Source organism: Glarea lozoyensis (genome assembly GCF_000409485.1).
Source record: "Glarea lozoyensis ATCC 20868 chromosome Unknown GLAREA1, whole genome shotgun sequence".
In the NCBI taxonomy this organism is placed as follows: Eukaryota; Fungi; Ascomycota; class Leotiomycetes; order Helotiales; family Helotiaceae; genus Glarea; species Glarea lozoyensis.
Genome location: NW_007360983.1, coordinates 1,142,392 through 1,154,471, shown reverse-complemented (window position 1 = coordinate 1,154,471; position 12,080 = coordinate 1,142,392). Strand labels below are relative to the sequence as shown.

Below are 12,080 nucleotides of genomic sequence, written 5' to 3'. Positions count from 1 at the left end.
TTCAAGGCACTCTCCTGCTCTGGCTTCTGTTCCTGGCCCTCAAAAGCTTTTCTCCATTGGTGCTTTGAACAGGTTTGCTACCATCGAAATGGCACATCTCGATAAATGCTGTCGCCGGGTCGGAGCTCTGTATTTGACTATTTATAAAGGTAGTCAAGCGGTCGTTGCTACTGAAAACTGTTTCTCTTCTCGTACCTAGTTATCCCTTGCATTCAGCCAGAATTTCTGTTAGCTCTCCCACTCTGATCGGCGTCGGAGACGTTACTTAGTCTCCACCCTTCTTCGAAATCGGCAAGCGCTTGCTTCTTCAGGTCTCTTCAGGTGGTATAATTGGCATGGTGCGTAGATAAAGTGGCATAGACTCTTTCAGCCATACTACAGGTAGCGCAGTGCCATCGGCGCAGTAGGATAGGTGATCTATAATGTAGGAAGTCCGTCGTTAGTGGGTTTCGCAGATGCCTCGAACCCAATGTTATGGAGACTAGGGTGCCGCTTTCCGATCCACCCAGGGAGCAGTGTTTTCCCTCCCTAGCTCTCCACAACAACCGAATTATTCACACTCTAAAGCTGAAAAGCGCCTGCTCTCCTCAACATTACCAGAACCAGGGAAACGACGAATACAGCAATTTTTGAAATAATCTCGATATTTTCGCTTAATTCGGTTGCTCTGAAATAGAGGGGAGAAGGGCTGTACTTCGTGGATTCCCATCGACAAATAGTGGCAGATCTAGGCACAAGTAGCGTCAAGCATGTTCCGAGTTCGCAGCACACACGGAAAGGAGGACAATAGCAGTTGAGGTCGAGAGGAAGCCGAGCGAACACACAAGATAGGAGGTCAAATTTGCATAAACACTGGAAGGGATAGATTAGACGTAAAATGGATCAATAAAGGCCATGCAGCTCTCCTTGGGTTCTCTTTGACTTGCTGCACATTGCGAGACCCAGAGAGACAAGCAAGTAACTACAACATGCCTCCCAAACCTGAAAGCTGTTTGTAAAACCTGTGAAGAAAAATTGCTTGAATTTCACAGCTTGGTTAATGCTGAACCTCTGCTCCAAACAATAGATACCAAATCCCATGCTCTTTTACAGTCAGTAGAGGGGTAGCAGAGGATGTAGTTGAAATAAACTTAGGTCCGTGCGGGCTGGTAGTTCTGCAGATCCTACCCACCCTCACCCCGTTTTCCAACGTCAAGTCATTGTGAAAATAACATTTTGTTTGAATTTGTTCCAGCAAACACTTGAAGTACGCCAGTCTAAGCTCACATTCCGTTGGAAAAGACTCAGCATACTCGGCAGACTGCATCTTGAAAGCGGAGTGATGGATTTCGGATTTCCATTGCGCAAACGAGACAGATTGGCAAACGCTCGAAATCAACGACAACAACGACAAAATCGTCCTACATCTTTCAAAATACATAGAGAGGGGCAGAGGAGGATCTAAAATGGTATGTTGATAAAGTATTGCCTTCTTCTTCTCCCCTTTGATGGATTGATGGCTGTTGAGGAGGCAAGCGCGACCGCTCTTCACACAGCCGACCGCAATCACAACCCCTCGACCAAAAGACAACACCAACAATTGCTTGGCCTTTATAGAACGATGAAAAGCTAACTCATAACCGGCAGCTCTCGATGGAGCCGTCCGATATCAAGCCCCTCCGAGATAGAGCTTGATGGAAGGAGCGACCCCTATGGCACGACTCTTGCACAGCTTCCTCCTCATCTTCCAACAATTCGAACATCACGCGGGCTATCCGACATTCAAGCTGATATTACGGAAGGGAAAGCGAGTCAATGTATATCAAAGGATCGATTGCTCGACCGCACGACGAGACCAAACGCGGCGGTGGTGCCAATGCCACGCGGATTCTCATCTACGATTACCCCACAAGCGACGCGGAGAGAAGAATCAAGAGATTACATACTACGACTTCGAGATACACAGCGTGCGTTCATAACACGACTAAAGGAGTATCTTAACGACAGGATTCCTTGAGAAAATACGAAACACAGTACAAGAAACACATTTACGGATCAGCTTTGCGTTGAACGACCTGACGCGGTCCTCACAAGCCCTTCTATCCTCTACAGCAGCTGCAGTCTTTGGATCAACCTAAGACCTATTACTCGGGCCTTCAATGGATCGGGCGATAGGAACTTGCTCTCAAGGAAACCAACAGCGGTGTTTCTTGGGACCCTTCTGCAGCATTTCATCTTCTGTACTGATTTCGTTGCGCTGCTCTGTTCGATGAAGTTTAATCTCCTTGCTCTGCAATCTCGTACTTGTTTACGTTTGATGGGATACACCGTATGCCCCGGTCAAGAAAGGTCCTTATGCTTTGCTTCGTTCCCTTCTGCGTATCTTTTTCAAAAACATGGATGTCTTCATTGTTACATGCGATCCCCCAAGTGGAATAGGGAAAGCTGAAAGTAGCAGGTTGTGAAGAAGATCATCTCACGGTGAGATCATCTCGAGACTATCCCTGAATCCGGTCAAGCCTCACCGGAGATGATCGGCGACTTCGGCCCGAGACGACTTCATCTCGTCTCGCTTTCTTCACTTGAAGTGCAGATAGGCTCATGGAAAAACATGTTTATGTCTTGATGGTTTGCCTTTGCTTGCGAAGCCAGTTTTGGATCACTTGATCCGGTTGCCAAAAGCACAGTGCTTCGAGCTTTCCTTCATGTCGAGGGTAGCTGGTTGCAAGCGGAGCTTTCTGGGCTGCTACTGTGAGGCACTATTGTATAGCAAGTGCTCCATCCTTTTACCAGCGAGCTTTACGGGCTGGATGTCTTCTCTCTATCCTTTTACGGGACTCAAATATATCATCAGTAGGAAAGCCGCTCCCGTGGCACCTGAAAGCGTTGTGCCCGAAACTATGTCCCGCCTGGTAACTTTCATAGAAGGGGGCATAGTTGAGGTAATCCATCTGTCGAAATGTTAGCTCCAAGCACAAATGGGAAATGAACGATTCAACGTTGAGACTAAGCTCTTGGCTATAATTTGTGATCTCGAACGGAGCTGAGCGTCGCAGTCAAAGTCCAACCTTGAGCGCGCCCTAAGGGTTTTCAGTCAAACGTGGAACGAGCAATATCACGTAGTTTCGGCGCTTGTTTGTCTGTGCGGTTTCTTGAAGTCTCTGCAATTGTCCCGTTGCGGACAACGGCGTTGTAACTCGTGTCAGGATCTCATACATGCTGCAATTGTATGTTTTTTAACAGTCGTTGACATCTCGAGGTCGGCGTCGCCGTCGCCGTGACGAAGAGAGGTTCCTAAAAAGCTGTTTTGTCATTAAATGATTTTAAAGGATGGGAAGTACTGACCAGTGTCTCCCAATTGTTTGGATTGAGGCCTTATGTGTACCCCGCCTTTGTGTTCCCAAAAGTAAGTACCAAGCCCAGTTTGCTTGCAATACCCTTTGGGACAGAGTATCTTATACTGTAAGATGGAGAGAAAAGGGAAATCGTTCGCGCGTATATATATGTGCGCAGCAAACAGCTGCTTTTAATCTCGTTTTTGAATGCTATACTCTACCGTCATGCGACCCTATTACCCCTCGTTGGCATACTATTCCTCGTCATCGTCCTCACTATCATCATCTTCTTCTTCATCATCTTCATCCTCTTCTTCGTCCCCCGAGATGCGATCATTATCTTCTCCATCTGCGTCGCGGTCAGACTCCTCACCAGCTGCATCTGTATCCACCATTGCTTGCAAGGAACCGGGAAGCGCCCCGAGATGCATGCCAGGCTCGCCGGCTCGTAGCTTGCGGAGGACGTGGCCAAGCAAGTATTCATGGAACCCCGCTGGTATGACTTGGTTGGGCGCGAGCCCGGGAAGATCGTGCAGCGGGACTGCCATGGCTGTAGCGGGTGCTGCAGCTTGGGCGGGTTGGGCGGGCTGGGTTGGAGGCGCGAGCACGACCTGCGGATTGACTGGCTGTGTGATATTGGCGCTCGCTGAGGAATTAGCAAACGTTTTCCTGACTATTGCTCTATAGCACTCACTCGACGCGTGGTTGGGTGCTCCCAGTACTCCGGCTGCAGGAGTTGTTGTGCTTGCGGCACGATCTTGTCGATCCCCCTCGCTCTCATCTACCCCCTCGACTTCTAGCTCCGGTTGCTGCTGCTGCTGCTCCGCAGCCGAATCTTCCTGACGTGGTGACATTTTCTAGTTTTGTGATTTAGCACAGCGATTTGGCCAAATTGTTTCTGTTATAATCGTTGGTGTTGTGCTCGCGAATTGGTTCCGCGCAGAGATGAAAGGCCTTAGCGCCGTTTACCGACAGTACTGTACTTTCTTCTCTTTTCAACGCATGGTTGTATTATCTACTTGGTGAGATAGGCAACAATCCCTCTCCGTTCTTACCTCTTTATGGTAATTACATCTTATATCTCAAATCAATTTGAATGAGAAGATAATCATCGTTGTGTGGAAACTGGAAATAGCTTCTATTTACCCAGACAGTCGGGTTGAATCACGTGATCCATTGGCTCTCAGGCAAGCGAAGCTTCATTTCCATCTTTGAAGGGATAGAGACATATATAAACTACTCTCATATGTTCTTGCAGCTGTAATTAGTGGGTGGGATATTCAAGGCCTCGGTTGGCGCTCAATTTGTTATCGGTATATGAAACAACACCTGATTTGGCCACAACTACAAGAATAGTGCAATTAGGACCAGGGGCCTCCGGGAATGGGGTAGCAGGTGGATTTGAGCTTCAGAAGGTCCTGGACGGTATAAGGGTAAATCTGGATAATATTTGAACGAGAGCCCGTATTTTCCTTGGACTTTCGGATCTCACTAATACGTTGTTTTCATTTAGGATACAACGACAAACGAGCTAATAAAGCAGAAGTGGAATGATGCAAACAAAGATTTGGTATTATTGTACTACTATTATGGACACCGAATCCTCCAATTTATACATGATACTCAGCGACGCCTTGTGCGTTTGACAGGATCCCAATTGTAAGTGTCATCTAACTCCAAGCGACAAGAAGAGGCAGAATTTGATGGTTATGAAGAGGTTGGTTGCTTCTTTTGGGAAGGAGGGACCGAGTCACCAGGACTTGGGTATCATGGGATCTCGGCCCCTCATCCCCTTCCATTTGGACGCAGGATCGTTAGAGACAACAGATGCAGCACTTCTGCTTGTTATTGTCAGCCAATCTCATGACTTTTCAACGAGGATACGACTTACCGCGAACTTCCTGGAATTTCCACCATATTTTTGCAGTACGACTCTCTTGTGTTGGCACGCTGCATAGCAGCTGTCAGAGTCAGTCATGCGCGTGTTTTTCGAAGTTCGGACGACTTACCGTTGTGGAATCCAAGGTTCACTTACTCGAGGATCATTGCTGTTGGCCTGAGTACCGGCGCTTGGGTTCTCCATCGAGAGACTTTGGGAGAGTGATGGTGAGTTTGGTAGTGGCTTTAATATGCTAAAAGGACATAGCAATCATCTGTAGTTGGTTTCGAAACGCTTAAAAGTATACCCAATGAAAGGCAGACTCATTTCAGGGGCTTCTGAGCGTGGTTGGTTGCCAGCGGCCGTGGCAACCGCCTTCAGGTGCGTAGCGTTGTCGGTTTGATCAATTTCTTCAGAAGATCGGTCTGTCGATGTAAGCATGACGGCGGTATACGTGGGAGACGCTACCTACTCGGAAGGGTCTCCACGCCGAGAAGCTCCTGAAGTGTCTCTCGACACTTCCTCAGGATCTTGTCTTTGATGAGAAGAATTTGATGGTGATATGGGTGGTACTTGGTAGTGATGATCTTGAATTTTTACTTTGCCAGTATGTGTGTGAAAAAGGTTGTTGACGAGGAGACCGACTTCGCTTTTGAAGGGGAAAAAAGACTAGCGTCTCACGTGTGGGTCCCCGGAGCTGCCTTCCTATGTGCAGTGTTCTGGCTGGCGAGATTGAAAAGCGCGAATTCTAATTGGCTCGCATCTTTCTATTGAATTCGCCTGAAACAGAGCATGTGGTTGGGATGTTTGTGTGTACGGACTGGTCAAATAAGTCCCGATATCTATATGTGATATTACTGTGTGTTTGAATTCGAGGTGCTCTTTAGATTAGAATAGTAGTTAGATTTTTCGAGGCAAGTACGTAGCAATAAAACGCAGTTAAACCCAGGCCCTCTTCGGAGGTGCGTAATGATGTGATGAAAGTAAATGATAGTCTCAAATCTGGTAAGAAAAGCTCCTGATACACTTGAAAATGAATAGACTTAGCTGATTTATCGACGTTCACGCATTTACCAGTTCACAAAGCCAGAAGTGACGACTTTTGCGTCAAGTGTGTAGCGGCTGTATCGTTTCCATTAAGAAGTCTGGCTTAACAGGAATAAGACGAATCCTTTGATGAACGAAAGACGATGCACATTCATTTCCAAGCTACATCGATTGACTATCGTACATATCCAATCCTTGTATGAACGCAGCAAGTATATCAATGTCGTCGAAGCACTGTCGCCAGTTTTCGCTCCAAGCGAGCCGCAGCTCCCTGTTTTTCTCGTCAGCACACGCATTTGGAAGATGTAGGAAGCCTATTACCACTATTACCTTTTATTCCTCGTCAGAAAGAAAGACCTGCTTAGTTGTTAGCAAAACCATGTTGGTGGGATGATGGTCTCTTGACACAGATTGCGGGGTTACAAACCAGCGCAAATATGATATTAAGGATCATCATTGTCAAGTATCCTTGGAAGATGGCAGATCCAATACTTTTGATTTTTGGCAGCCGAATTAGAAGAACCTCAAGATTGACATGAAGGCTGGGTGTCAAGAGCGGAATGACAACTGCCTCGGGGTTAACAAGATCATTGTGGATGATAATGTGAGAGTTCTCAGGGGCGTGCATGGTAGAGACGGTATTTGACAAGGGAATAAAGCCTTCGCTGCCGTTGGAATTCGATAGGAATATTGTCGAACTCGGGAGGCTACCTGCGAAACCCCTTACGTGGAGAGCTAATTCGGCCATGGCACTTTGGATTGTTGTCCGAGAATACGTTATCGAGATGTTTGATGTGGGAGTCGTTTGATTCTCGACTTGCCTAAATCGAAGGTTGTGGTTGTCATGTGCGTAGTCGACAACTGTCGGGTTGACTTCGACGGATGCTTAACTGGGCACGGACGCCTACGCATATGTTTCTTCACTCACGACTTTGTTCGCTATGCTTGGAAGAAATTTAAAGCAGCTCTGAGTAAGTCTTCGGTTTATTCAGATGCTAGAAGCAAAGCATGGCAGTTTACGAAGTCTATTTTGGCAGGTCTCTTTCAAGATCAAAACTTTATTCAATTCAAATCGAGCCAACTACAACTAGCAGCCACTGCTTCAATACGACAGGTCAATGAATCTGCGACTTTCTTCCTCAAAATCTGCCGGTCCTATCAAAGCAATCCGACGCATCCTCAAGAGTACGCTCATTGCTCTCTGGGTAACTCATAGAATTCCTCAACGCACCCGTCCAACTTCGCGAGAAAGTGTTCAACAAGAGCTTTAGCCCGCTGCTTGAGATTCAATTGCTGCACAGACGAGTCCTGCAGAGACAAACTATTTTCATCCAACTCCTGGATCTTTTTAAGGACCCATTGAACCCCTGAAATTTCTGCGGCTCTGATTGACAGGCGTTTTTCCTCCAAAAGCTTCATCGTTGAATCAACAGAAATTATCTTCTCAGCCGAGATCATTCCCCCCTGCAACAAGTTGACTTGCAGGTTCCATCTCAAGAGGAGAGCAACGGACTGGTTTACGGTCAGTCTAATTACGTTCATCAGGAGCTGAGGTCCTCTACTCACCAGACTTTCCTCCGCTTCCGACATGTGCAGGTCAATGAATAGCGAATTATCACCAATTTCGACTGATGTACGCGCTGCTTCTTCAATTGCTTCGTACCGCTCCTCTGTAATGTGCTGCCGTCCTTCGATGAGAACGTATTTGTTGGTGTCCGAGGGGTCGACGCCGTTTCTTGTAGAAAGTATTCCGAACCGAAAGGGGATCGGACGCAGGGTGGCAGCCAGTATACTGCCCTGCTGCATGCTGACTTCGACGGCTTCTGGGTGAGCGAGAACTCGCTCACGACTTTGAAGATTGTCGTCGTGGCTGCGTGCTGATGGTTGGATTGTAGACATTTTTCGTACAGCGTTGGTGTGTCGTTGCAAAGAGAGAGAGAGATGAAGCAATGGGATGGGTGCAAACCTTGGTGGGTCGGTTCACTAGAAAGACTCAACAGTGATCCTGGCATTGAACGGGCACACCAATTAGCCGTTGCACGGGCTGTTCTACTCAGGTATGTTCAGGTCTTCTATTCATTGGAAGCAAAGAAGGCTTTACGACTGGACGTTTACTGGTATCTAGGGGTCTCACGGGTTGGAATGACTCTCTGAGAGCGAAAAAGGTTCCATTACTTCATCTACCTCATGGCGAGCCGCTTCTCTAACCGTAACTTTCTCAACCCGTCCTCGCATAGTTAAAGTTTGGTTGAAGATGTGGTACTTGATTGCATCTCCAGCACCTTCCGGTGTCTCTTTGCTGGGGTTCCAATGGGGCGACTCTAACCCTGCCTCATCAATTCAAAAAGTTCCGCAGCCACCTTTATCTTGCTTCCGGATCAAGAATCGAGCCCGTTCCTTCAATTTCAGGTAATCGACACACGCATATCCTTCAGATTGACAAATCCACTCCCAAGTGTGGATGATACCGCACGCTGCCACAAGGTCGATGTCGAAATCCGCGCTCGCCCACAAGGCCATTGCGAAGTGAACCTCCACATCCGTGGCTCTCCGAGAAGCTGATACTGTGCGATAAAGCTCATATCTCAATATTGTGGCGTCCTTCTGGTCTCGAGTCAGTCCCCATACCCAGAAATTTTGAAAGGTCGCTTCTTACCAGCTTGGCTTCCTCGGGCGACTCGTCCTCCAAACAGACTGTCGGACACGCGGATATAAGCGTGGCCCTTTCTGGGTCGATTTCTCTATCATTGATCCGGATCCACCTTCTGTTGGTCCTTGGCAAAGCACTGCTGTAAGTGAAAGCTGCCCGAGTACTTGTTGGCTTGGGGCGCGAGGGACGACGGCGAAAAAAGCTGATGGAGAGGCGACGGTGGAGCTCACTGGCGGGTGCTTTGCGGCGCCATGTGGAGAGATGGCTAATCAGGCTGGCGTTACCTGGCGTTGGGAAAGTCATGTTGTCTGATTGTTGTTTGTGGTTATCGGTTGCCGCTTCCGTGACCTTTGTTGTTGTTCGAAGTTGGGAGGACTTGTTTCGAGAAATGTGCTCTCTCGGCAATGGAAGATACCGAATTTTACCTTTGCCGGCCAGCATTCACCCACCCGCCCCCTGTCCATGGTATATTTTAGAAGATAGAAGGTTTTGGCATTCTGGTAAGTCTGATATGAGCGTTTCTAACTGCAATATCTTGCTTCATTCAAGTCTAAACCCTCTACATCTAATTCTCCTTGGACTCTACTAGTTCTGGAAAAGAGAGGAAAGCTATGGTGACGAAAGCTGGACGTGGCTAAGTGATTAATCGATAAATGGAGATTGGGGATTGTATCAGCCTTGGGGAAAGAAGGGGGAGGAATTTGATAATTTGAGAAGTTTTAATGAGTTAAAACCCGTAAAAGCTTTGGCTCATTAAAATGATTAGATAGAGTAAATACAACAGAGTTAACTGAGGCCTACGGGCATTGCTTAAATGTGAGATATAGAGACCAGCTTCGTAAGTTTCATTCGTGTATTTGGGGAGGAACGCAGTATTATTTGTCTAATTGGGTCTACAGGTCTCACGAGATGGCACGTCTCACGGATTGGCACGTTTTTATCAAGAACTGAAAGCGGCAATGACTGTATTGGATCTCTCTTACTCCTCTACCAACCCGCGAAAGCCACCGTCCACCCCCATATCCAATTGCTTTCTTATTGTGGTCAGCCTGGGAGTTCCAGTGCGGGAGGGAGTTAATTCTTACCACAGAGACTCGTCCAAACGGACTTCCTTCCTCCCAGAACACAGAAAGCAAGTCGATCGTCGAGTATGTATTTATCAACTACGATGAGGTTAGCTTTTACCTGAAGCTCGAAGCGTGGTAGATTCCTTACTTTGGCGGGGTCACCTCGATCTTCGGAACTCCATTGGCAGCACCGGCGACAGCAGCACGGACAGGAGCAGGGCCAGCTGCGGCGGGTTGGTATGGATTGTAGAGTTCCGAAAGTTGCGCAGGTGCCATCTGTTGTTGAGTATACATGCCCGCGGCAGCACCGCCGACAGGAGCAGAACCACCATCGACAGGAACAGGAGCAGGACCACCACCAGCAGCAGCAGGCGCAGCGGCTCTTGGTTCTACGAGACGTTAGTGTTGATTTGCGGTAGCAGTTGCATGGATTTCTTACGGCCTGGTGCAACGTGATCAACCACTCCACCGACGACGATAGGAGCAGATCCCATGAATTCTACCACTGCTTTCAAGCCCTTGACAACATTTTTGGCGGCTTTCTTGGCGGCTTTCTTGGTGGCAGCACGAACTTTTCCACGCATTTTTGATGTTGTTGCTTTTGTTTGAAGAATTGTTGTTGGTGTGGAGATCGCCGAGGGGGTTGTGGAGGTTGGTGTGAGAAGGAGAGAGCAAAATTTTTCGGCAACGATTACTTTAAATCTAGGGTTTTGGGGTCATTCACTGTGACTGCTTGTGAGGTTGACGCTAATCCCTGTTTGGCGGCGACAATGGCCCTCGTTACAGTGGTGGAGGGAGGAGGAAGGCGGAGCGGGGCGGAGGAGTTCCGCTTTCATACGACCTGCACAGGGGGTGTTCAAGAAGAACGCAAATAGGGTCTCAAGCGGCGTCTGATTGGATGAAGGGTTTATGTTTCTGGAATTGGACGTTTACTCTACAGAAGCGTGGAATTTTATTCATCACGGTAGAAAAGGAGGAGATATTGAACATGTCAGAGCCTCATGAAAACTGTGTCGAGTCACTGATTGGTTGCGGAGGCTCGTCTGGCTCCTTCAAACCTTCCAAGTTACCGAGCTGTCAGTGAAAAGGGGGATATTTGATTATGAGGACCCAACAAGGCTTGTTACTGTGAGGGCACGAGAACAGGACGGAAAGCGTGGTTGGATCTGGTTACATTGATGGCATCGACGAATATGTTGTCCCCAATCCTCCATCCTCCCAGCCAGTATCGCATTCCGAGCACTTCTATCTTCGAGAATATCTCAACTTGGGAAATAGTCGGCCTTGGCAGTAGTTCGGATTACTTTGCACAAAGCAAATCCGTCTGGTATCCAGTCAGAGAGTACGTCCAGAGTATGGGGATCCGTATGCTTACCTTCATCCTCGTCTGGGGTGTTTCCGAACCCTCTACTAACGTAGATTTCCCACTTCTCCGGGGTTGCAGCTGCATTCTTCTTGGGATTTGTGGATAGTTGCGGCAAATGGGCTGTGGGACCGATTCCTGACGCAGCGAAAGCGAGTCCTACCTCGGTGAGGCATCTTCTGAGGAGTTTGCAGGCTTGAATACCCACGGGGCGAAGTTGAGTGCGTACCATGATGTTGTGGTATTGCAGTAAGATCGATTTGTGGTGTTTGATATCCGGCTGGTGGACTATGCTCTCGAAACTCCATCGACCTAGGCTTCTGTGGCGCACGGTTCCCGCGCTAGCACCACCTATACCGTTGTTACGTGGGCCGAAGTTCAATTCACAGTTGAAACGCATACCTTAGGGCTTAAAGAACTATAAAAGCTAGGTATGCGAGGTCCACATTACCCCTTTATGTGAGCCAGAAGGCTTTCGTATTGCAGGTTCAACGAATCAATTTCCCGGATACATGGTGTATCACTGGCTACATCGCACTAGACCAATCAAGTCGGACTAATGGTGGTTTGAACGATGCCCAGTCAGGGTATTGCTGCATTCGGGATACCACAAGGCTTTTCATTGGCGACATCCGAGAAATTCCCACTCTAATGTGTCCGCCACACGAATTGCAATGGGATGTGCAAGATACCTAATACCCATTCCTCTAAATCGGCTATGCATTTGGATGGACAGCTCGGTCTGAAAATCTGGACCTGC

The 12,080-nt window shown here is 47.9% G+C and overlaps 7 protein-coding genes across 7 annotated transcripts; all 7 read right to left on the bottom strand.

Moving 5' to 3' along the window:
• Positions 1 to 3,568: 3,568 nt before the first annotated feature.
• GLAREA_09039 (uncharacterized protein) lies at positions 3,569 to 4,168 on the bottom strand (the record flags this gene model as incomplete). Its single annotated transcript, XM_008078000.1, has 2 exons — positions 3,569 to 3,960; positions 4,009 to 4,168. The coding sequence occupies 2 exons, from the start codon at positions 4,166 to 4,168 to the stop codon at positions 3,569 to 3,571; spliced, it is 552 nt and encodes a 183-aa protein (XP_008076191.1).
• Positions 4,169 to 5,099: 931 nt separating this feature from the next.
• GLAREA_09038 (uncharacterized protein) lies at positions 5,100 to 5,634 on the bottom strand (the record flags this gene model as incomplete). The annotated part of the gene is made up of 4 exons (XM_008077999.1): positions 5,100 to 5,155; positions 5,206 to 5,264; positions 5,324 to 5,446; positions 5,501 to 5,634. The coding sequence occupies 4 exons, from the start codon at positions 5,632 to 5,634 to the stop codon at positions 5,100 to 5,102; spliced, it is 372 nt and encodes a 123-aa protein (XP_008076190.1).
• Positions 5,635 to 6,573: 939 nt separating this feature from the next.
• On the bottom strand, positions 6,574 to 6,868 carry GLAREA_09037 (uncharacterized protein; the record flags this gene model as incomplete). The annotated part of the gene is made up of 2 exons (XM_008077998.1): positions 6,574 to 6,597; positions 6,668 to 6,868. 2 exons carry the CDS (start codon positions 6,866 to 6,868, stop codon positions 6,574 to 6,576), a joined length of 225 nt encoding a protein of 74 aa, XP_008076189.1.
• Positions 6,869 to 7,431: 563 nt separating this feature from the next.
• Positions 7,432 to 8,139, bottom strand: GLAREA_09036 (uncharacterized protein; the record flags this gene model as incomplete). Its single annotated transcript, XM_008077997.1, has 2 exons — positions 7,432 to 7,752; positions 7,807 to 8,139. 2 exons carry the CDS (start codon positions 8,137 to 8,139, stop codon positions 7,432 to 7,434), a joined length of 654 nt encoding a protein of 217 aa, XP_008076188.1.
• A 441-nt stretch (positions 8,140 to 8,580) lies between these two features.
• Positions 8,581 to 9,193, bottom strand: GLAREA_09035 (uncharacterized protein; the record flags this gene model as incomplete). The annotated part of the gene is made up of 2 exons (XM_008077996.1): positions 8,581 to 8,844; positions 8,897 to 9,193. The coding sequence occupies 2 exons, from the start codon at positions 9,191 to 9,193 to the stop codon at positions 8,581 to 8,583; spliced, it is 561 nt and encodes a 186-aa protein (XP_008076187.1).
• Positions 9,194 to 9,869: 676 nt separating this feature from the next.
• GLAREA_09034 (uncharacterized protein) lies at positions 9,870 to 10,541 on the bottom strand (the record flags this gene model as incomplete). The annotated part of the gene is made up of 4 exons (XM_008077995.1): positions 9,870 to 9,920; positions 9,976 to 10,053; positions 10,120 to 10,346; positions 10,397 to 10,541. The coding sequence occupies 4 exons, from the start codon at positions 10,539 to 10,541 to the stop codon at positions 9,870 to 9,872; spliced, it is 501 nt and encodes a 166-aa protein (XP_008076186.1).
• Positions 10,542 to 11,219: 678 nt separating this feature from the next.
• On the bottom strand, positions 11,220 to 11,552 carry GLAREA_09033 (uncharacterized protein; the record flags this gene model as incomplete). Its single annotated transcript, XM_008077994.1, has 2 exons — positions 11,220 to 11,281; positions 11,333 to 11,552. 2 exons carry the CDS (start codon positions 11,550 to 11,552, stop codon positions 11,220 to 11,222), a joined length of 282 nt encoding a protein of 93 aa, XP_008076185.1.
• Positions 11,553 to 12,080: the final 528 nt, after the last annotated feature.